At 44.8% G+C, this 23,469-nt stretch overlaps 2 protein-coding genes across 3 annotated transcripts; one reads left to right on the forward strand and one right to left on the reverse strand.

The window, feature by feature from the left end:
* Window positions 1-183: 183 nt before the first annotated feature.
* On the forward strand, window positions 184-23,106 carry mturn (maturin, neural progenitor differentiation regulator homolog (Xenopus)). 2 transcript variants are annotated; one of them, XM_030120711.1, is made up of 4 exons: window positions 184-215; window positions 15,927-16,134; window positions 20,415-20,537; window positions 21,548-23,106. In XM_030120711.1, the coding sequence occupies exons 2-4, from the start codon at window positions 15,976-15,978 to the stop codon at window positions 21,653-21,655; spliced, it is 390 nt and encodes a 129-aa protein (XP_029976571.1). In that variant the 5' UTR covers window positions 184-215; window positions 15,927-15,975; the 3' UTR covers window positions 21,656-23,106. The 2 variants fall into 2 exon arrangements, with proteins under 2 accessions (XP_029976571.1, XP_029976570.1); XM_030120710.1 differs by lacking the exon at window positions 184-215 and having other exon boundaries at window positions 15,630-16,134.
* Window positions 1,390-12,238, reverse strand: LOC115409500 (SH3 domain-binding protein 5-like). The gene is made up of 9 exons (XM_030120709.1): window positions 11,878-12,238; window positions 11,519-11,581; window positions 7,810-7,938; window positions 3,710-3,874; window positions 3,488-3,618; window positions 3,201-3,243; window positions 2,900-3,116; window positions 2,462-2,818; window positions 1,390-2,185 (listed from the first exon to the last, which is right to left on the reverse strand). Exons 1-9 carry the CDS (start codon window positions 11,959-11,961, stop codon window positions 2,010-2,012), a joined length of 1,365 nt encoding a protein of 454 aa, XP_029976569.1. The 5' UTR covers window positions 11,962-12,238; the 3' UTR covers window positions 1,390-2,009.
* Window positions 23,107-23,469: the final 363 nt, after the last annotated feature.

Below are 23,469 nucleotides of genomic sequence, written 5' to 3' on the forward strand. Positions count from 1 at the left end.
AATCTATTTTGTTGAAAATTCTTTCATCAGTCAATAATAAATGGACAGAACAATCTATTTCAGTATCCAGCTGGGTTCCAGCCTCTGGCCTTTACTTTTCTGTCAGCATTTATTCCCTCTTAAAATATATTCAGTGTTTTTTTTTTTTTTTTTTTTTTTTACCAACCATATTAATCTGAGAGAGAGAGAGAGAGAGAGAGAGAGAAAGAGAGAGAGAGAGAGAGAGAGAGAGAGAGAGAGAGAGAGAGAGAGAGAGGAGAGAGAGAGAGAGAGAGAGAGAGAGAGAGAGAGACTTCTTGGCCACTGTTGGGTCTAATGTTTTTTATTTTATTTTCATTCCTATATAAAGCAGTTTAGGATGCACTGTGCATAAAGCAAGCATCATATTACTACTACTGTTACTCTTATTACTACTACTATTACTAGTTTGGCACGTCAATCCAGAATCCAGAACCACACCTCGACACTAGATGTCAGTATCTGACAGAAGTTGTTGGTTATTATTGCACAAGAGGAAGCCTGAGAGTTTAGTGCAAAACACCCTGAAAATCAGAGGGAAATAGAAATGAAGCGTGCATGCAGGAGCATGTGCAGACAGGCAGGAGACAGACGGGTGGAAGAGGCCGTTCTGCTCTGAGATTAATCAAGTGGGACTGAAGAGTCCTAACTGAAGTCATGAGACGACACTTTGACAGCCAAACAAAAAACAGCATGTGTGTTCAGAGTTAAATAACAGCTCGGTAGAAGAGCAGCAGTCAGCAGGGGAAAAAAAGCTGCAGAATTATTCTGTAATGGTTCTGTCACTTTGTGGGACAGCTGGGAGTAAACATCATGACTCAGGCACATTATTATGGAGTGAATCCAGAATCAGCACAACTAACTCACTGCTCACACCATTTTACTGCAACACTGTTATTTTAGGTGCTTTTATTGTACCAACAACTGTCAGAGCAGGACAGCTGTTGGTGTGTGGTCAGGTGACGACTTATGCAAGTTTCCCCCCTGTGAATCCGGACCTCCAAGACAAGCTCAGTTACAAGTTTTCTACTGCCTCATGCTCTCAGAACTGGCTGCACTGACAAGATACTCCACTATGTTTTCCCAATGAGGCTGTTTATTGCTTATTTAGAGTTAAACAATTACAACAATAACCACAGAACATTGTTCATGTACAAGAATACAGGTGTATAAATATAAAATATCTGTACTACAGGGTAGTATTTGAAACGTTTGTCAAAAAAAAACAGGAGGCATACACTCCAGAAAAAAAAAGAAGATAGAAATCATTCACTCATCTGCCTCAGGATGTGCTTTGCACCTTGCACTCCTGACTGCATTCACTCACTCATTCACAAACCCAAAAGGGAAGACCAAAAAGCTTCTGTCCCATTTTAAGTCTCTTTAGTTTAGTGCTCTTGAGTGCTGTTTGCACTCCAGTTTCTCCCGGACCATTATTTCTACTGAATCAAACCCCACAAATGACTGAATGCAGACCTAGATGTACATCAGACGGCGTGTTTCGGATGCTAATGTGGAGCCAGAAAACAGGCTCGCCGTTCACATTGACACAAAAAGTCTAAGAGTGGTTCCAGCTGCAGCGTGTTAAGTTAACACCAATTAAAGTTTAGCATATTAACCGGGACACTGCATGGCTACACACACACACGTTGCACTGTCACTGAAGGAACTGGAAGCCTCTAGTACGTAACACACACAGGTTTTATGGCACGAATGAAGAAGACATTGTCTCCTTTTGGCAAGAAAATTAAAGTGGCTTATGAGTCTCTGCAGCAGAATAACGGGGACAGTTTTACCTTCAAAAAGCCAGTAATCCAAAGTGTTTTCACATTTTAAACAACAATGATATACTGATTTAAAACACTCAATGTAAGCACCTTTTTCAAGTGCTTTTGCATTTTAACACAATACTGATGTCAGCTCAGCTGTGCCGCACCTCCTCGGCCCCCGACAGTCCACTTTGAGGGGTCATAAGGTCGGACGGATGTTAGTTAGACGCTGTTGAGGAGTAAGACGGCCGCTGCAGAGCCAGGAGATGAGATTTCGGGGTCGGTGTAGTGTGGATCCCGCTCGTCTGCAGAGTCCCCTTCTTCTTGTTGAGCTACGGTCACGGCGAGCTTCTTCAGGCCGGCCTCTAAAGTCGCCTCGGCTCCCTCCGCTCTGTCACCTGGGAAACACAAAACTAGCCTGTGAGTCCACAGGGATACATAACCGATCGCATTTTCCTAATTTCCTTTCAAGGAAAAACTTTGAACTTTGATGCTTGTTTACCAACTGGATGTAATTTTCCAAAAACCTGTGTTTCTTTATGCAAATACATGAAATCAGTGCAAATATTCTGAAACTCTCACAGACCAAACTGTTGAGTGACTCCCGAAAATGCGAAACAAACGGTGAGGATGATTCACATGAGAGCTCAACGGCGAGCAGGACACACACACACCTCTCTCCTGGTCGCAGTCCGGAGAGGAGGCCCCGCTGCACTGGCTGCGAGGGCCCAGGAGAGGCGAGGCGTGCCCAGAGCCGCACGCTGAGTCCGGGCAGTGAGGGCCACAGGGGCCGGCTAGGTCTGCAGGGCCCAGACCGGAGGAGGAGGAGACGATGGAGGAGGAGGAGGACGAGGAGGACAGGGAGGAGCAGGGCATGTCGAGCGGGGTGGAGGGGGCGGATGTGGAGGGGTGGGAGCAGAAGGAGGAGGGCGAGGAGGGCATCGCCTGGGGGGAGGAGGTGGAGTGGGAGTCGTGCTCCTCCTCCGAGCCGCTGCTGTGACTGCCCTCTTCGTCTATGGACACCGACACCACTGAAACACACCGACACACACGCTCAGCATGCAGACGCACAGTGTGGATGGTTGAGGAGGGTGACGACGGATCCAACTCACTCGACAGACCGTCCGACTCCATCTTGAAGTTGGCGATGTCCTCGTTGCCTCCGTCCCCCTCGGCGCCGACGCCTTGCTCTCTGGCCCCCATGGCGAGCGAGCGCCGCTGGGCGTGGATCTCCTCGGAGATGCTCTCCAGGTTGCGTAACGCCGCGCGGTACTCGGCTTTGGCGACGACGAGCTTGGCCTGACGCTCGTCCACGTGACGCTTCAGTTGCTGCGAGGAGTCAAGGGCGGCGAGTTAGTGAACTCACCTCACAGCCGAAACCGTGAAACTGTGAATTGTGGCTTATATGCGTACCTCAAGCTGCAGATAATACTTTGCTTTCAGTTCAAAATACGGTCTGCAGGGAGGGAGAAGGAGAAAAAAGTGAGGGGGGGCGGAGGGGGAACGGCAAGGAGAATAACACTCCTCTGTGAGCGCTGGCATTCCTCAGCTCTTACGGAGGGAGTACACCCCGACACAAGAAACATCTGGACTGCATCGGATGACATCTCCCCTATTTCTCACACACAAACACATCTATAAAAGAGGCCGGGGCGGGGGAAGCCTGTGAGACCCAGCATTATGCCGAAGGAAGTGCAGACCTGGATTTGTTGATGGAGCGCTTCAGTTTCTTCTCCAGCTGCCTCATGTGGCTGATGGAGGAGTTGTAGTTGGCCGCAGTCTTCCTGTGCTCGGCTTCGCTGCGCGTCCTCGCCTGCTCTGCCTCCATCACCTGAGATGACGGTCAACACGGCCTCGTTCAGCCACAGCTTCAACCGGAGCAGTCTAACCTCTAATTTGCAGAGCCGCTTTCGATTTCATACCCGTTGCGTGGCGTGGTTGAGCATTTCCTGCCAGGCGGAGTCGAACTGCCGGCTATCCTCCTCCAGCAGCCTCTCCTCGGCCAGGGCGATGGTCTCTTTGGCGGCTCGGAGGATCTCCACTGCCCGCTGGAACTCCTGAGTGGCTTTCTGGGCCTCGATCTGGGCCTGGAGATTCCACAAAGGAAGAGTTATGACACCACAGAGCAGACAGGAAACCAAGTGTCCCACTTAAAAGTACTTTTTCAGCTTTTTGCACGAGGAACATCACTGCCGACAAACCTTCTGTACATGACCCTGAGAGTGTGTGGAGAAAATAACAGGAACACTAATTAGTCTGTAAATCATTTCCAAAAGGGAACAAAACTCATTGCTACTCATATTTATGATGAAAATCATTGTGTTCATGAGTTCTCTCCTATTTAATTGATTAAATCAACTGAAATAAATTATACATTATGCAATAACTGGCTATAAAACAGTGTTATTCTTGTTCTCATCAAGGATTCTGTTAGACAGCTGTATGAATATCGTCCACATCGGAAAATGAAGCAGCAAATTTGCAAAGAGGAAAAGTTAAATCAGCAAATGAAGAGATAAATACATTATTTAAAAGTTTATATTGACTTTATAGTTTATATAATGAAGAAAAATGTCTGTGGCAGCCCCAGTTTGAGCCCCAGTGCCATAATGTTGTTGAATATTGTGATACCTTTGTGATTTATGATCAATGCAAAAGCCTCAGCAGATGATGTTAATATCTTTATCCTTCCAAAGATCAGTGCTCAGTCTCTGTCACTTGATTAAACGCTTTCAGTTAGTTAATCATATGATATTTAAGTGTTATTAGAGTTCATTGCCGCTGTAAGTACACTCACACAGAGACAGGACTGTGCTCCGACAGAGTCAACAGGCACAAGCTTTGTCACCGGGCTGATCTGAAACGCCGTCGGTGGCTTCGTCCTGCCCACGGTCGCAGTCAATTGGAGGATTATTCTCATCGCGCCGGAGATTTCTGGACCCCACTCTCTCCAACCCGACCCGCCTGACTTAAAGGTCGGAGAGCTGGCTCAGCGCCAAGTTTGAGCAGTTACAGTAACTCCGATGGGATTTCCTGGCGTAATTTACGGAGCAGTCACAGCTGATCAGCTGCAATCTGGAATATTTCTTGGAGATGAAGCCATAAGCTTCAGTTAATGTTTGTAAAGGCACTCTGGCTCTGTTTACTATTTATCTTTAAGATACAATTGGTCAAATTTTCCAACATATCAGAAGGAAGCAAGTTGTTTAAAGTACTAATAATGTACTTTGTTCACATAAACACGCCGTTGGCCTCAATGTGCTGGTTTTAACACTCGTGCCTGTCTGTGTTGACTGTCAACAATAATGGAACAAAGTTCTTGGTCATTTCTGCACCGTTTTCAATAGATTATTGTTGTTCCTAAAGTGGGCCTTTTGCTTTTCATGATAAACTAAAGCCTTGAATTCCTTTCACAGCTTCAGACATTATTTGTTTGGGAGTCAGAATGTAAGTTATATACAGAAGACCAGTTTCTAAGGACTTCCTGTCAAGTCAAAAAGCATTTTCCACAGAATGAACACACTATGAATAGTATTTTTTTTTTAATTTCATATCGAAAAACACCTTTATCCTGGAACTTACATGATAGTGATAAAACCAGGGTAATTACATGAGTCGAAGTGACGGTTTTTAGATGCTTGTATCCATCAGCCAGTTGTTAATTTTGTTAAACACAATACGGTGAAGAGCCTGTTTGCTCCAACGCTACCAGCAGCTGAACAACGCCGTTCAAAGCGGGAATGTAAACAGTAAAGTTGAGGCGATAGCGGCGGAGGAATGAGGTAAAGGAGACTGATCTGGAACTGGTCCAAGCACGTCTTTCAGCTGTCAGGGTTTTCCTCATCGCCCTCCCCGGCTCTCTGTTTCATTAACCCCTGTAACGTGACCCCTGGCTCTTCCTCCATGTTTCAGATAAAACCCTCCGGCGGTGACGTGAGCGGGCCGAGGGCTGCGCCGTCTCACGGCGGAATGTAGAAAACACAAACGCTAGCATCCTCCTCGCGGACATTGTTGCCACTATCTGAGCGCTGCAGCGGTTCCATAGGCTACCCAGAGCTTCCCAGATGCTTTCAAGAAGGTGAAGCGATAGAGGACGGAGGAGGGGAGATAACATGCAGCTCGTTCGCAATCGATTATCTGGACAAAAACTGGCAAAGATGGATGCCTCCTCTTTGTCCCTCATCGTGACCCATTTCCCAGGCTCGGGGAGGAGAGAGGTTCCAGGCAAACAGAGGGAGGATGATGGATATTTGATGAGAAGAGAAGACCAAACAGAGAAGGAAACTGAGATCTGCAGTTTTTTTTTGCTTTGATTCCTTCTCAAGATGGTCATAAAGTGTGGCCCTCTGTTGCCCTTGGACAGAATTAATGTGATTTCAAGAAGCTTTTGGCTGCAGCCCGGAGTGGAGTTATACCACACGCACTATCGGCCGCCTGTCTTTATTTCTTCGCTGCAGCAAAGCAGGCGCTCCGGGGATTAACACACACACACACACACACACACACATGCACACACACTGCGATCTTTATGGCACAAAAGCCTGTTGAGCTTCAGACGCCACGCCAATGACAACCTCTGTTATCAGTTAATTAACTTGATGCCACAGAGCGTGTGACACTGAGAACCACACGATGCAGCGACGGCGGCTTGAAGCGCCGCGACACGTGAGGCACTTGACCACGCACACGACTCATTCTGAACTGCCGGGCGCCGTCACCCACGTTCTAACCTCCAGTCATTTATGGTTTTCAAAGGTGACGGACGCAGGGCGAAGAGGGAGGTGGAGGTGAAAGAGGTTGATGGGGGTGGGGGAGCACAGACGGCCAGACAGACAGGCAGTGGTGCAGAAGAGAATGCTGGGTAAAAAGGATAAAAGATAGGACAGTACGGGCAAATTCCTACACACCGCCCCATTGGTGTGCTGGAACGCAGGGGGGGGGGTAAAAACATGGTGGGGGGGCAGAGGGGATGAGACTGGCTTAAGGGTGGGGGTAGGTGCAAGACTAGGATGTGTGTATGTATGTGTGTGTTTGTGCTGGGGGGTGTGCAAGGGGGGGTCATAGAGGGTAAGTATTAGAATCCGTTTGAAATGGGTCATGTATTAAAATTTTAAATATTCATCCATAAATGATGACCAGACAATACGCCACTTTATCCCGGGGCCTTTTCAGGCTTTGCTCCATTTAAATCCCCCAATCACACACACACACACACACACACACACACACACGGTTAGAGGTTTTTATCCCCCCACCCTTTCACGTGAATGCAGGTCCCACCGAAATTCAAAGCCTCCCACTAATCTGCAGCTCTCACGTGTTGCTGTCAGAGAGAGGCGCCGCTTGTCATATTGCTAAAAGAGATAAGCGAGGGCGAACTTATGCGCGCACGCAAATAAACAGTCTATTTCAGTTTGACCGCTCAGCCCTGACACACAAATGTCAGCCGGCTGATGTATGACTCATAAGCTCCTTCTTCGCTGGCCGGGATGTTTTTGGGGAAAGCTGGACTCTTAAACGTCTGCATGCCAACCAATCAGATCGGAGCTTCTGCAGGCTGGAGCAATTACACGGTAAATTACAGGGAAATCATGGCCGAGGATTTTTTTTATAAGAGGTGAGCGGCTCAAGCGTCGGGAAAGTTTCACTATTTTGCACCCGGTCAACTTTGCACCTCCAAGTTCCAGCAAATGAAGTCAGATCATAAACAACACTGAACGCCCATCAGTTTCTTCTGCACACAGAGGGTGTGCATGTGTGTGTGTGTGTGTGTGTGTGTGTGGGTGTGTGTGTGTGAGTGTGAGTTTAAAAATAGACACCACGTGAGTGTGCTTCCTTTAAGTAGAAATAAGCAGAGCTCTTTACACTTCTCATTGCTAATCCTCAGTAAGCCTGACCCCACATTGTGTCTGCCAACCTCACAGTCACTACGGCTCACTTACGCGCGTGTGTGTGTGTGTGTGTGTGTGTGTGTGTGTGTGTGTGTGTGTGTGTGTGTGTGTGTGTGTGTGTGTGTGTATACCTGTCTCGCCACTTTGCGGGCTTCCCAGTAAGGTTTGGAGTCATCCACAGCTCGTCCAATCTTCTTCACCTGCTCGTCCAGCTTCACTGTGGCTTCGACCAGCACGGCGCGAAACCTCTGGCGGCAGTCCTGCACACACAGAGAGGCTTTTAGATTCACTATACGAACCAATTACTGCCATTATGAACTGCGAGCACGATTTGTTCTGTTCACTGTGAGAATACTGTGTCTTCGTACGGCCTAACAAAGCCCACTGTGGTTATAATTGTCTCATGCAGGTCATATTTTAAGCACGAGCCACAAGTCTGGCTTCGCTGTAGCTGCCTCTGCTGTCTGTCCGTCTCTGACGGATTTGGCCTTTGACTCAAAAGTAGCTCTTCAGTAAAAAGGCATCAAGGGTTTTTGTGCCGCAAATGCATGTTTTTGCCTCCAGTGGCTTCACTCAAGCACAGAATGTGGAGCCGGACATGTCTGCGGAGGAAATTAACTAACATATCTGAGTTTCACAGCAAATACATTTGAATTTGGTGAAACACTGAGGAGATAATCTATCAGATCGGCAAAATCTGGGGGGCAACATGATTTTTATTTTATAAGGAATTCTGGGGAAAAAAAAAAGTCATGGTGAGCCAGCTGAAGGAACGCATCTCGCCACAGTAACATCAGCATCTCTGGTTTTTGAAATGTGTTTAAAACAGATGTTACTCAAGCTTTTTTCGAGACAAAAAAGAAATAATTACTTAATATCCTTTTGTGTTTGCCCATGGAATTTAATCGTTTTATTATAACAACAGTTTTAGGTCATAGTAATGATGGAGGTAGCAACATTACAGAAATTAATCTATTCTAGATAATTAGATTGCACATGTGCAGGTGTGGCATCGGGAGCCAGTTAACACTGCCTGTAGAAAACCCACATAGCCTCAGCAAGAACATGCAAACTACACACAGAAGGAATCTAATGTGATCCTTCTTGATCTGAGTCATGGGGGCTAACCACTACACCACCAGGCACAGATTCTCAGATTCTCCTGAGGCAATAAAATAAAAACTCTAAAATACACTTCCACTTTGTTTTTGACTGAAACTGAAGCAAGACTCCAATATATGAGTTTTGCAGAAAAGACCGGAGTGAAAGTCAAACCAGTTCCATCCAGCGCCGAGTCAACAGGCGTTCAAATCCAGTGAAGAAGGACTGACGCAAGACCGACTTTAACTTCTTCTTGGGTTAAATGAGGCCACGGATGGGCCCTGGGTTGCAGCTGTGGCTCGCTGTTTTGTGCACTTTCATCCATGTCATTACATTTCTCCATGTCTCAGACATCGCATTCAGTGCCCTGTGCCTTTTTTCTTTTTTTTTTTTTTCATGGCTGCCATGCATGAAATGAACTGACGGAAACAGTGACGAATGGTCTTTTCTGCGGTTTTGTCCCGATCGATTAGGCTGACACCAATCACCAAGGCAGCGGTGCTTAACAAGCCTCAGCTGGTTATGGGAAAATGCAGGTTACATCATTTCCAGATCGCCTGTCCATCGTAGAGTAAACACAGGAAGAGAACACACACACACACTTTCACACATTTAATTCATTAATTTAGATTAGATTTTAAACTGTAGGAGATTAATCAGAGAACTGACACACACCAACTGCTGATGTTCTCACTCACAGTTAAAATATAAGATTGGGAAGTTAGGACATTATTGGCTTAGTTACATTCAAAATTGGGTAATACTATGATATTAAGACTGTGATATGGTATTAAGAGAATGTCCATATTTACTTTAAAACAGACACTCAATGAATGATAACTGACTTTCTACATGCCGTTTTAGTCAAATGGAGCTTTTCACTGCTCAACACCATCTATCAAATTAACACATTCATTCACAGTTACACACAAAAGGTGACGGCTGCCATGCAGAGTGCCACAGCGCCCCTGAAAACTGCACTGAAGTACAGTAATGGTGTATTTTTACCCAGAATTCACAGCAAAAAGGTTTGGAAATGCGTTAAGCGAATGAATATCCTCATAAAGGAAGCCATGGAAGTCATTGCGGCTTGAAAGGCAGAAGCACCTGCATCCTGTTCAAAGTAACAACAGAGGAGCGAAGGAGAGGTTTAGGAGGGAAAAGGGAGCGGGTGCTACAGGAAGCTCACTTCCTGTGACATCACAACCTTTCCTGCTTCCCGTTCCTGCAGTGAGATGGTGACGCAGCCTCCACACTTAAAACCCGCTGATTGTGTATTTGTAGGTACTTAAACGCGCCACACACTGTCAGCTTCGATGGCTCTTCATTTCTCTAAAACACAGCCGACCGTTCGTCTCCTGAGAGGTTTAACGTCTGAGCTGAGATTTTAATCTCCCGCCTGAACTCTTCCCGAATCCTCTCAATCTACTGTACATCGTCCTTAATCAGCTCCAGACCGCGGCTCTTCAGCCACATGTTCCCCTCATTCCTCGCAGCTGCTTTACTTTCATGCTGATGAAGTGGCTTCGTGTGTGTTTATTTATAGCAGAGCAAAGATGCTCCTTCAAAGCGTCGCCGAAGCAGGGAAGAGGGAGTAAAAGCCTTCCAATGACTGACAACGAAACAAACCGGGATTTAAAAATAATCTACTTTTTTTCCTGAGTAGTGTCATTTAAATGACAATTGAACTCCACATCTCTCTCTCTCTCTCTCTCTCTCTCTCTCTCTCTCCATCTTCCTGTCATGTTTGAAGTGAAGGTCTAATGAGAAACAGAAGAGCCCTCCTTTTAGGAACAGAAAAAAAAAAACTGTGGCTTCGCTCTGGAATGTTTGTGGATTTCAACAGTAACTCAACCAGCATACATTTCAGTGGAGAAATTAAAAAACCACTCTTCCATGTACTGTTTATCTTTCTGAAATTCCTTGCTGGATTTTGAGTTCAGGGTTTCTGAGGAGCACAGGGCATCTTGGTCCAAATAAGATATTTATGTAATGAATGTTTAAAGCCTTGATACTTAAACCACTATAAATAAGTGTTTGGATAAATATGCAGGTGATATAAATATGATAAATCTCCTTGTAATAACATTTCTTCTGGATATTTTCTCTCACAAAACTGGAACTGCCAGTGGAAAATAAATATAGATGTGAGCGAATTAGGCTTGACAGATTTGATAGAAAATCCTCCCTGTTCTTCGTTGTTTGGATGGAGAGTTGATCTTGTGCAGACAGGAGTGCTTAATCGTGTCTCTTCTTGAACACATAACTATGTACTTATGGTGATTTATTCTAATGTGCTGATATTATGAGAAGTGAAGAGCCTGCTTGTTTGAATTCGAGACAAATAAAAAGAAATCACGTTGACGTCGCAGTCCCAGCTCCTGTGGCAGTGAGTGTTGATACAATCAGAAGGAGGAATTAACGTGCAGCAGCTTCTGCTTCAGCTTTTCCACACTCTTACTCATGAGCAGCTCTCAGTTCTAGAGATTTTCCACCATTACGTGCGGTTTGAAGGCGATGGCCTCGTTACCAGGCAGTCTCCCAAAACATTATTGGAAACAAGAAAGGGATTTCCCACTTGTTTATAGTACAACATCAGATTAGAAGTCTGAAAGGTGGCACCCAAAAGGCTGGGGTGGATGGGATTATGGCAGAGCTGGAAGTGTTTATCCAGGAGGAAGAGAGGAAGACACAATAATGGAGATGACAGAAGTGTTGGCGGTCAGTGTTTCGTCTCACCTCCAGCTCACTTTCCCAGCGGTTAATGTCGTCTGTGGACTGGTTCAGCTTCTCCAGCTCTCCCTGTTGACAGAAAACAAACGTCAGTGAGGCAGTGGGAGTGAGGGTGGGGTGAGGGTTAAATCAGATTGTGGAGGTGTCTTGAGGCGAAACTCTGCATAACTTCTGGTAATCAAATTACTGTGCGTGCAGCCTTCAGAGTGTGGGGAAATCTTAAAGGGACAAAAAGCTTTTACAGGTTTTCAGTGGTGTGATGGTGGCAGAGTCATCTCTATGCGTAAAACCTTACTAATCTGTTGACCTGAGCATTTTAATCTCTGGGGTTCACATCTGGAACTATTTCCCTGAACTTCTCTCACCTGGATCCTTGGATCCACTTCTTCTTCCTCCTCCTCCTCGGCGCACTGGGCGTCCTCCTCGCAGTCCTTTCCGTTTTCTTCCATTCTCCAGGAGGGAAGAAAGAGAAAAAGCGGGGGTCCTCAGTTGCAGACAAAGCGCGACCCCGGGGTGCAGCGCGGCAGAGGTGTCCGGACAGCGATCCGCCTCCCTCTCTTCTAACCTTTACGCAGAGCGCACCGCATGCCGCCGCGGGCTTTAACCGGGGTCCGTGCGTCAAAGGGAGCGGGGGAGTCCGGTGTCAGCGGGGACGCGCGTCCTGCCGTGCCGCAGGGACACTGGAGACAGAGCAGGAGCGCAACCTCGGGGAAAGGCAGCGGGAGAACTGTGGGAGGAGAAAGCGTCAAAACGCACAGAGTCATGTATGGGACGGCTTCTGGTTTGGACCTTCAACATAAAACACTGGGAAGGAAACGTTCTTCATATTCTTCTTTTTTTAAATATGCATAATATGCATGGTTTCATTCTCAGTTTTTCTCAGGTCCAAAAACACACATCGCCTTAAAGGTCTGCAACCTCCATGACTAAAAGAGTCACTGCTGTGACTTTCCACGAAATCTACATTTAAATGATGAAAAACAAACAAACAAACAAACAAACAAACAAACAAAAAACATGTAAAAGTGTATGTTGCATTTAGGTTTCATTTACATTTCAGGACAGAACATTTCACATCTGACCTCTTTTTCTACCTGATTCAAGCAGTTTATCTCCTCTTTTTACTATATTTTGAAAACAATTTCGTATTTTCCCTCCATTAAAAAACGTTTACAAATTTTAGTAATTTTATGGGTTTTTTTTTTAGCTGCTTCATCTTTTTAGCTATTTCTTCTGTTTACTTGTACATTTTCAATATCCCTTTTTAACCAAGTGTCAAGCATCTTTCTGAAAATTACTCTGGTGTGTGTATTGAAATTAAGTTAAATATTTATTCATGCATAATTTTGTGAAAATTTCATTGACCCACAACAGAAAGAGCTGCAGGTTACAGACCTCCTTCTCTTAACTGTCCATAAATTTGAATATAAATGAGTGTAGTTGTCACTCTGTGTTTGACTTTTCCACAACTTGTCATATCTTCTGACAACAAACTGAGTTAAGGAAAGTTGACAATTCTGGAAACCTGAAATCACATTGCACTGATTGATGTAATGAAAAACTTGTTTCAAGTGAAGATCAATGACGCAAATTCCTCCTGAATTCTGCCTCCATCAACCTGTGATTTACTCCTTTTTTTTCTGCAAACATTGCCCTTATATTCTGAAAGAAGCAGTGCTCCATGAAGCGGGCGTTTTCTGGGCTGCTGCTCTTTAGCTTGACGGATCTCCAGCATGTGGAGGTTTGTCTGGATTGACTCGCCCTCTGCTGGTCAGGACTCCGGGGAGCGGTGAGGATCAAGCAGGCTGCAGGGTCAACGACAGCTTCCAGCTCCATGAACAAGATGAAAAGGATTTGCCGTACAGCTAGAAAAATATTAGAAACTGGATGGTTTGGTATGGATTTGTGAAAAAAGTGGATTTTTTTAAAAATATATTCAGTCTGGAGTAAATAAATAAATTCCTCATAATTTCAAATTTATTGAATTTTAACCGTCACATTCTCTTTACAAGTTACATTATAATGGCTCTATAGATTTGTAAAATGTGGTTCATTTGGTTTTCTTTAGAAAAGGATGTGCCGCAGTGACAGTGGTTCACAGCATCACCTCACAGCAGGAAGTCTTGTTTGAGTCCAGCTTTGGGGCTTTTTCAGGTGGATTTCACATGTTCTCATGGATGGTTTCAAGTGATCAATACTGATCAATGAAAAAGAAACAAGAAAATGTTCAACTCTAGCCCGGTGACAGTTGATCTGAAGTATTGAAAAGTATGTTTTATTGTCAAAAACTATCAGAGCTCTGCTTAATTCAGCTGTGAAACAAATTACTTAGTTTGTGTTTGTTGTTTGCCACTTTCTCATCTCAGACAGTGATGTATTTGTTGTTAATGTCATTTCATCATCATCAATGGAAAAATATATTGTTTCTGTCTGATCAATATAGGACTCTAATCTCAAACAGCCTATAAAATGTAATGCTCATGAAGTGCTTGGACCTTTAATTCAACTCAACTACAAAACTATTTTAAAGCTAAACTGTGTCCTGATCTGACTGTTAATTCAGAGAGTTTATTGAGACAGTTGCTAACAGATAGCTAGGGTAACTGCGGTTTAAAGTCAGCTGTTAGTAAGTTGCTCTCTTCACTCAACTATTTTCAATTTACTCTCTCTATGCTCAATGCATAAGAAGGCAGCAAGAGTATATTATCTTATGCCTGGGTTTCCCACAATGAAACATTTCAGAAGAGTGGTCTGTTTTGGTGGTTTTGGGTGATTTTGGTTTTTGTTTTTCTTGATTTCCATGCTTTTGACTCCTGAAATGTGGCCATCAGGTATAAAAATAATGACATGACATTATAATGAAAATAATTGTGAATTTGAGCATGAATACACAGTAAGTGCACCATTATAAGTCACTATGAGTGGTCTCTATAATGCAGCCTATTGTTACACCGAGCAGTGTTGAGAGCGGATCACAAAGAGTTATAGTACGATAGTAATCTAACACTGATCAGGACTTTTCTTTGTTCTTGGCCGCTCATAGTGTGGCCTAAATAGCATTAGTTAATTGATAACATACAAGGCCAGACTTAGAGGTACTGCAACACTCCGAGGAGGTTTTGCATATCAACAACTACATTTATAAAAAAGAATCAACACTAGTAATATTAACATAGTGTGTATTATGTGAATGCTGCTGCAGTAATGCTGTGTAGTCGCCACAGGCCTCATGTAAATGGATGACAGTGTTTCATTCAGTTGGACTTTATGACTGAACAGTAACTGTTGGTCTCTCAGTCTTTCTGTTGCTTAGGGCCTGCAAACGTTTCACATAGTTATTTCTTTCACTGCATTATTAAATTGATACATTCCATGTTGATATACAGGGTAGTGCACTTGCACAATGGTTCTGTTCATGTGAGTGGAGCAATAACAAAGACAGATCCCAGAGGATTTACTGCCCTGCTCACACACACACATTTCTCTCCCAGTGTACATTTACTACACAATCATCTGGGTCAGCAGTGACAAATGTCTTACACCAGATCCTGGGTTGGCCTACATGAAGAAAAAGAACTGAAGGGAGAATAAATACTAAACATGGCACCAACTAGTGGCCTGACATGTAAATTACAGTATTTTCAATTTCCTTGGCACTTTGTTATTAAAACATTGATGTCTTAATGTAAGACTGTTAAGCTGTGTTGACAGGGGCTTGTTTGAGGAATTAGTGACTTTATTTATTTCTTTTTAAGTTTTTGGAGTCCCCCTTCCCTTTTCTGTTTTGGTACACCCATATGCTCTTTTTCAAAAAAATTCTAGCTCAGCCCGTTTGCAAATGAATCATTTTAATATGTTATTTGCAAAAAAACGTCTCTGCTTTTATGTAATTTAACACGAATTTTTATGTCTTGTGTTCATTTATCAGGAGCTTTTTCATGGACAATATTTTTGGCATATTCTCGGTAAACATCACGACGGTGCATAATTTCCATTAAATGACCCGTCGCGCGCTGCACTGATCGTAACAATCAGCTGCGCGTCCAGTTTGGAGCAGGTTCACGCGCCGTAACAGTCAAAGTTTAGGGGCAGGCCGCCTCTCTTATGGACGCCTGCCCGGCTCCACTCGTCGTCATCGCGTTTTTTCCAGCGTCCTCCTGCGTCTGCCTGTATGCGACCGACGGGCTGATTTCATAACGCGGGGAGGGAGCGAGGAATGGGGCTCTGAGATCGGATGAACAAGCCAAACCCCAGGCGCAAGCTCGATCCATGCACTGACAGCGTCCTCTTCATCCGCGGGGCCATGCAGAAGGTGCGCTAGAGGAGATGCGGTAGTCGGTGGAGGCTGTTGCTGATGCTGCTGCTGTCCGATCAGCTGTTTTTCGCGTCTTGAGCATCATCCAGAGAGAGATAGAGATCGAGCAAGTCCGGAGCCAGGGACACCGCAGACCGGATCACAGAGGATGGAGTTCAAGCATCTGGTGGAGGCGGCGGAGAAGTGGTGCTCCGGGAACCCGTTCGACCTCATCTTCGCCGAGGAGGACGACGAGAGGCGGCTGGACTTTTACGCAGAGCCCGGCGTCTCCTTCTATGTGCTGTGTCCCGGCGGCACCGACAGCTTTGTGAGTGCGCTCGCTCGTGCGGGGCCTTCAGTGCAGTGTGTGTGTGCTTGTGTTTGTGTGTGCGTGTGTTTGTGTGTGTGTGTGTGTGTGTGTATGTTGTTGCTGTAGGAGTGTCGAGGGTGGGCTGGAGGTGGGGTTGTCCCGCTTGGTTTTGATGGAGGTGGGGGTGAAGAGGGGAGCGGGGCGCACGGAAGGTGATGTCATTTTGGATGAAGACCCCCCGCCCCCCCCCCTCCCCCCCTCCCAACCCCCCTTCCCAACCCCCCTTTACCTCCAGGTCGATGTGCCGATGGTGTTTTATTTTTGTAACCATCTGAACCATCAAACCTGCTGGCCTCAAAAAACAAAGGCCTGTCACATTCAAAATAAAAGGCAGCGCAGGCCTTCATTTTGAATTTCTAACACAAAGTATCCGGTTACCAGCACCAATAATCCTGCAGTTTGGCACATTCACATCATTTTGTTCCATCCTAACTTTCGTCTAGATCCACTACAGACAGTGGCTGCACAAATAAAGGCTAAAATCTCACACCACACTAGTCAAATAGCTACATTTCTCCACAATTAAACAGTAACATTTCAACATATCCATCTCTTTTCATGGTTTAAATCCAGAGTATTAACCGGTACAGTCCGTGGTCTGGCTCGTGCCATGAATCCTTTGTTAGTGTAAAACACAATAAGTGCCATTTTTCAGCTGAAGTAGCTCCAACTCTTAGTTTTTTCTCTGTGAACTGGAAGGCTGATCGCAGAGCGATGCTGCAGTGAAAGCTATCTTATTTCTGGGTGAGTTGAGGACAACATGCATGCTGAAACTCTCCAGAAAAAGATGCAGCCTCAACCTGAACAGTGACATAACTCCAGAAAGACTCAATCTGGCACATTTTCTTAGATATGAAGTGCTTTGAATGTTTAGAATGCATTTATTTTAAAACAAAGAGAAAATCTTGAGGTTGTGTGATTTGTATTTTATGTTACGCTCATCCTTGTGGTCCGGCTCAACCGACATCAAACACGGCTGCTGTACAACATTTAACACACAGCGTGTTGATCTCAACTTATTAATCGTCCCTGCTGTGGCTCGGCTGCCAGCTCAGTGTCTTCATAGCAACATGCAGCATGGCTGCCCTCACACACAGTAAACAGCTCTCTGGCTCCGTAAGCCGTGCGGACCAGAGCAGTGGCGGTGTTATGAATCCTAAAGCCCCAGAGGCCAGACTCGCCCTCCTCCCGCCTCCCGCCTCCCTCCTCCAGTGACACGGGCTCACAGGCCAGAGAGCAGATGGAGATGACCCAGGAGTCAGGGCGTCTGTTCACTCAATAACACATTATGTCACACAGAGGCCGCCTGTGTGTTGTGTGTGTTTTGCGCGCCGCCTCCTTTGGACTGTCTCACAGTCAGCAGAAAAGCAGTTGTCAGGGTTTTCTCACAGTTGCTGATGGACAAAAAAATAAATAAATAACCTGGATTCAGATAAAGAGCCAAAACCATGAGGTAGTTAAATGCAGTTAGAAAAAAAAAATTCTCTTCTTATCATCCTATCAGCTCTCAGTTTTCTTCCACTCTGATCTAATTTTTGTTAACTGCTACAGAAGTCATGTGCGCGCACACACACACACACACACACACACACACACACACACACACACACACACACACACACACACACACACACACACACACTTATACACACAAATCAGTTCTCTGCCTCTTTGCCTGTTATGCAGTTTCAAATCAGAGAGAATCACTATCTGCCTCTCAGCAGGACTCTGGTTACTCTGATTCGATCAATTCTAGCATGAGACGGGCATCTCACGTGTTTCTTTCTCTCTGTCTCACACACACACACACACACACACACAGGCAGAACTATCTTTGTAGGGCCTTCTCACAGGACTAACCCTTCACATACAAAGTATGAAAATCTTATCTTGATCAAATCATCAACTCAGTCCTGCAGCCACTCCAAATCTCTGGATTTTGGGCCCCATATTTTAAGTGTCTGAGCCCCAACTGTGTATTTCAGCCAAACAAAAGGAGAAATAAAAGACCACGAGGGAGGCTATGGTATCTTCTCCTCCCCACTAGAGGGAGCTGAGAGATCACTGCCTTCACAAGAGCCTCTCCTCCCTGTTTCCACTCCTCTAATTCCCCTCCTGACATATTATAGTAGCTTTCAGTCACTGTGTAGCAGCTGAAAAAGTCATGAACAGATTAATTTCCCACGTGGCACTGAAGATGTTCCTCCACTCATATCTGAGTTTCTGTGCAGCAGTAGCTGTTACTGTGGAGAAACCCTCCATCATTGTCAAACTGGAGCAACATTCCCAGGACAGTCAGACCCTGTCATTACCTCCGTCTGCAACATTTCGGCTCCAGGCTGTTTCACACATTTTATCCTGGCTCACGTGACGGGTAAAAACTCCTAGATGTGTGACTGTGTCTGTGTACTTTTCACTAAATCAAATCTTTCCCTTGAATTTCAATCAATGAATTTGGCATATTTAGAGATTAGACCCTATACTTTTCATGCCCTGAGGCTTTTTAAATTAGACTCATGGAAAATGCACTGTCCTACGTCAAACAGAACGGGGAACTGCCCACTGCCCATTTGGCTTCACTGTAATGTATTGGCAGGGATCGAGGAGGGGGTCCACTGCTGAGGATTGCTAAGAGTTGGTGAAGTGTTTGCTGTTATGCAACAGCACGCTCATGCACACGGAGAACAGTACGACGCTCTTGTTAGCCTTTTACCTTCTTCCTTGTGTCGGCCCACTCAGTATCTGGTGCATGCAAGAAATGTGTCTCCTCCGATCCAGATGATCCATCATGGTTACTGTTGAGAAAAAGGAAAAAAAAAAACTACCGACACCAGAAGAAAGGCTTTTGGAACCACTGATTTACACTTTGAAGCATTATTTAGTAAATTAGTTTAAAAAATCTTTAAAAAAAATCCCAAAAATACCAATGACTACAAATATATTTACTGTTCACCACACTGAGGATAAAGTTTGAAAAAATGTAACATTTCCTCTGATTTGTAGTCATTGTATTTTGCAGTTTGAGTTGTAAATCGGTTTTCTTGATTATTATGTGTCAGTTTTCAGGCTTTGTACACCAGTCTTTTAAAATATGCTTGACTTCCAACTTTAAAAATAAAAGTCATCTTTCCTCTCTATGAGATGACTCCACTGTGTTTCACGCGGTGCTTTTCTCCTGCAGGTCATTCTGCACACTCCACTGGGCAACCCTCGAGGTATCACTTAATACATCACCAAACAGCGCGGCCTTTAGACTCCAATTAAACAACAGTGGAATAGGCACAATAGAGTGGCTCCAGCAGCCTCTGCCAACCAGCTGTGTTTGCCCGGCGATTCCTGTAAAAGCTCGGAGGGCGCAAATGACTCGCTCTGACAAGGAAGCCGATTGAATCGAGCTCTTAAATCTAATCCCGACTGTGATTACAGCTGACTGCTAAGCTGTTTTAACAACAATGGGATTGATAACTTTCATGCCTGTCAGAGTTGGAGCTTATAAACTGATCACATCGGAAGTGGTGTGATATATGACTGTGTAACGCAAAGAGATTTACATGCAACAAGACAACAGTCTGTGGTTCTGTATGTTTAACAATATGATGAACATAAACCTGAACATCATCCACAGGTTTGAATTTTACAGTAGTGTGCTTGATCTAATGTAGAAGCATGCCTTTATTGCATTTTACTCCATTTATCTGTAATTATATGGTTCCGCAGTTGATCATATTTATTTCCTCTCTAAAACAAGACAATTTAACTAAACATGCAAGACATATTATACGAGGCAATATTCTGTCCCTTGCAGTAATTCAGTAATTTCCATGATAAGTAATCAACAGGATGGCCCTGCAGCTTGGAGGTTGATTTGGATTTGGAGGCCCAATCCATAAACTGTTTTATTCGGTATTTTATTGTCCATATACTTTTTATAGTCTTTTTTTATACATAGTTTTTAACTTATGTTGCTGTTGCTTTTTACTCTCTCTGCCCCTTGTGCTTATTGTCCTCTAAATACCTTCATAAAGTTTAATTGCCTCCTTTTGGCCGTTCTGTGCTGCATTATTTACTTGTTAACTAAACAGTATGTCACTAAATGATCCACCAGATCCTGCACCTTGACAGAACTGCATCACATTCGGCTCCATGACTCAGTTTCCCTCATCAAACCTTACGGTATCCTTCGTCCGTGGCGAGTGAGTGAGATGCTGAAGAGCCTGTTGTTTCTCTTTGTGGCCCAGCACGTGTGGAGCGAGAGCGAGGACTGCCTTCCCTTCCTGCAGCTGGCACAGGACTACATCTCCTCCTGTGGGAAGAAGACTCTGCTGGAGGTGCTGGAGAAGGTCTTCACGTCCTTCAGGCCTGTAAGGAAACAAAGAGTCTGGGGTTCGGTTTTAGAGAAAAACATCTCATCCAGAGCACGGTGACCTCCGAGTCGATTACAGCCGTGACACATTCCGCTCTATCTGCTGTGGACAACAGCTCCATGTGGAACAACATTCAGGCAACCTTTTCTTATCAGGGAGCCAATAATAGACCCTATGGGCAGGATACGGGTTCACTTTCAGGACCTTGATAAACCTTTCTTTCTGTTTGGTATTAAACTGGTTTCATTTCATGAGATGGTTCAGAAATTTTCTTGAAAAAAAAAAAAGAATTATAGGTATATTGACTGTTGAAATGCATTTCCATTATAAGGCTAACTCATTATGTTATGTGTGGTTTCTGCTGCATTGTTTTTCCTGAAATGATCTCAGTGGAGGGGAGTCATCTCGCCATCCAACGCACAAAAAGCCCTATAGTGAAAGAAAATAATCATTCCTGTATGTTTTGGTGCGTTTTATTAAAAGCGGTGCTGTTATAATCCATTCTGACATGATGACGATGCCGGTATTGACTCAACGGTTCTAATACGTCATTGCTCCTCTTTCTGGTTATTGGTTTAGAAAACAGTCAGTCTGCAATGAGTGATCTGTTACTCCAGAAATACACTCTCTTATGTGCCTCTTACTGACCGCTTGACCCAGATAACTTCTAACATTCTGGCATTCAATTACAGTATAAATCATCTTGGTGTAACACCTCAGCCTTTTCATATTGTCTCCACAAGTAGCTTTTATGTTGCTGAAGCAAGAATGAAACAACTGTGAATTCATCCTTATCGTCTTCAAAGATATGCTTAGCTCTTTTGAAACAGTAGACGTTTTAAGCTTCTGCTTGAATGGACGCCATACGTGTTATATTGTGTGGTACTTAATCTTACTGGTGTTGGAAAATGCTGAAAAAGGCTTCTATTGTAATGTAGTTGAAGTTCTCCTGTTATATTTCATATACAACCTCACTACATTTTACTCTCTCTCTCCCTAACTTTCAGCTGCTGGGCCTTCCAGACATAGAGGACGACAGTTTTGAGCATTACCACGCCGACATGGAGGGGGAACCTGGGCCTGACCACCAGCAGATGGGGGTCAGCCAGCAGTGATCGTCCCAGAAACAGAGGCCTGAAGTGGGGCAGAGGTGCTCCAGAGCTCTGGGCTTCCACGCAAATATTTAGCCGGATCACTTAACAAAACACACTCATACATCCTTAAAAGTTGACTTGCTAAAAAAGAAAAACAAAAAAAAAAATAAAACAAAAAAAGGAAAACCGCACCACCATGTTCTTTGAATGTCTTAGTGGCTTTGCTTCCCAAAGGGTGCACTCTGTTGCACTTTGTTGACTCCCCTTTCTCTCCAGTCGAAACACACACACACACACACACACACACACACACACACACACACTTTGGGGCTACGTGAGCAGTGGCCATGTACAATGCAAGAACCATAATCATTCACCATCTGGTTAGTTAAAGTTCCACAGCATAGCAATATTATTACATAGGCCTCCGCTGGCTTTGTTATGCAGACATACAGTCACAAATTTCCCCCTGCGGAGATGAATGTGGCAGATAGCCTACTTCCTCTGCTCGTCTGTTGACACAGAGGATGCACGACAGCGAGATGAAAGGTGGAGGGGTGAAAGCCGACGGTTTGTGGCTACGTGAGGCAACGGGAGTGACGCGGGGCGGCGAGGCAGGAGGGGGAAGGAGGGCACAAGTAATGTTTCACTTCTTGAAAGGGGAAAGGTGGGCGGAGGACGGAGTGTGTTTCTTCCAAGGCCCGTTTTAAACACTAACGGCAGTCAAATAGGTGTCAGTCCAAAGCATCTTACATAATGTGGGCATCAGAGAGCGCAGCTTTAAAGTAGCATGGATCTTTCTTTGATTCTGGAGGTGCGTTTTGCAGTGCATCTGAAAGAGTTGAAACAAAAAACAAAAAAAGCCCCTCACCCGGGCGTTTAATCAGTGTTACTATCATATGACCGTCACAACAAGGGCCCATGCTGCAGCTTCAGCCCTCCTCTTGGTTTGGGTGTCTCATTGTCACATGACACCCTAATTCTTGTATCCTGTAGTCTTCCTGGATGTCGCTGGTTCACAAGTTTGCCCTCCTTTCTCAGCACAGTCTGAGGATCCCTTCTCAAAGCTTGCCAGATTCCCTCTGACGTGTGTTGCTTTGACTTCATTTATCGGTTTCTCCTGAATTTGCATCTAATAAGGACACGCCCACCCCCCTGAGAGGTATCACATGGGAGCAGAATATATTAGTTGTAAACGGCTCCCTCTGTCTGCTCTGATATTTTGAATCTCGGTGTGTTGTCACATCTAGTGCACTGCAATGCTTTTCAGCCCCCCCCCCTTCCCATTTTCCTTCAACCCACTAGAGCCACATGCAAGATCCCCCCCTCCCTCACCCAATCTTTAGCCCATTTACTTTGGCTTGTAAATGTTCTGTCTTTTTATTGCCTGTTTGAATGTTTCCCATGCGGTGTATCTTCTGTTCGTCCTCCTGATTGTGTGTGAACTTGGTCAATAAACCGTGTGAACAGAATGTACCGCGGGCGTTTCTCTTTCTTCTTCTCCTTCTTTTTCTTCCATAAGAGCCTCAAGTTAACATGAGAGCCTTTCATATCTCAGAGCGGACTGCTGACCCGCTGACCCGCTGCTGTGCCAACAGCGCTGCGGGGTGACGTCACGCGCCACCTGACGCGCCCTCTCGAGACGCGTCAAGCTAGAGGCCGGTCACACGCACCGGAAGTGACGTCAGATCCAGAATAAAAGACCCCAGCAGAAGGGTTTCTCAGGAATGACTGACAATATGATCAATAAGTAGAATAATTTAACCTCGTCATTTCAGGATGTTTGTTCAAATTTTTGTGGCTTTTCATCCTGCACGTGCTACCTCATGTCCTGC

The sequence above is a fragment of the Salarias fasciatus genome, chromosome 22, assembly GCF_902148845.1.
Source record: "Salarias fasciatus chromosome 22, fSalaFa1.1, whole genome shotgun sequence".
NCBI classification, from domain to species: Eukaryota; Metazoa; Chordata; class Actinopteri; order Blenniiformes; family Blenniidae; genus Salarias; species Salarias fasciatus.

What these genes read in the sequence shown, in the direction of transcription:
- LOC115409500 (XM_030120709.1), bottom strand. Translation starts at nt 11,961, where the DNA reads ATGGAAGAAAACGGAAAGGACTGCGAGGAGGACGCCCAGTGCGCCGAG. An exon ending in CCCGCAAAGTGGCGAGACAG is followed by an intron (nt 3,875 to 7,809) that starts GTATACACACAC and finishes TGGAATCTCCAG; the next exon opens with GCCCAGATCGAGGCCCAGAA. An exon ending in AGTATTATCTGCAGCTTGAG is followed by an intron (nt 3,117 to 3,200) that starts GTACGCATATAA and finishes GACTCCTCGCAG; the next exon opens with CAACTGAAGCGTCACGTGGA.
- mturn (XM_030120711.1), top strand. Translation starts at nt 15,976, where the DNA reads ATGGAGTTCAAGCATCTGGTGGAGGCGGCGGAGAAGTGGTGCTCCGGG. An exon ending in CCGGCGGCACCGACAGCTTT is followed by an intron (nt 16,135 to 20,414) that starts GTGAGTGCGCTC and finishes TTTGTGGCCCAG; the next exon opens with CACGTGTGGAGCGAGAGCGA. An exon ending in TCTTCACGTCCTTCAGGCCT is followed by an intron (nt 20,538 to 21,547) that starts GTAAGGAAACAA and finishes CCTAACTTTCAG; the next exon opens with CTGCTGGGCCTTCCAGACAT.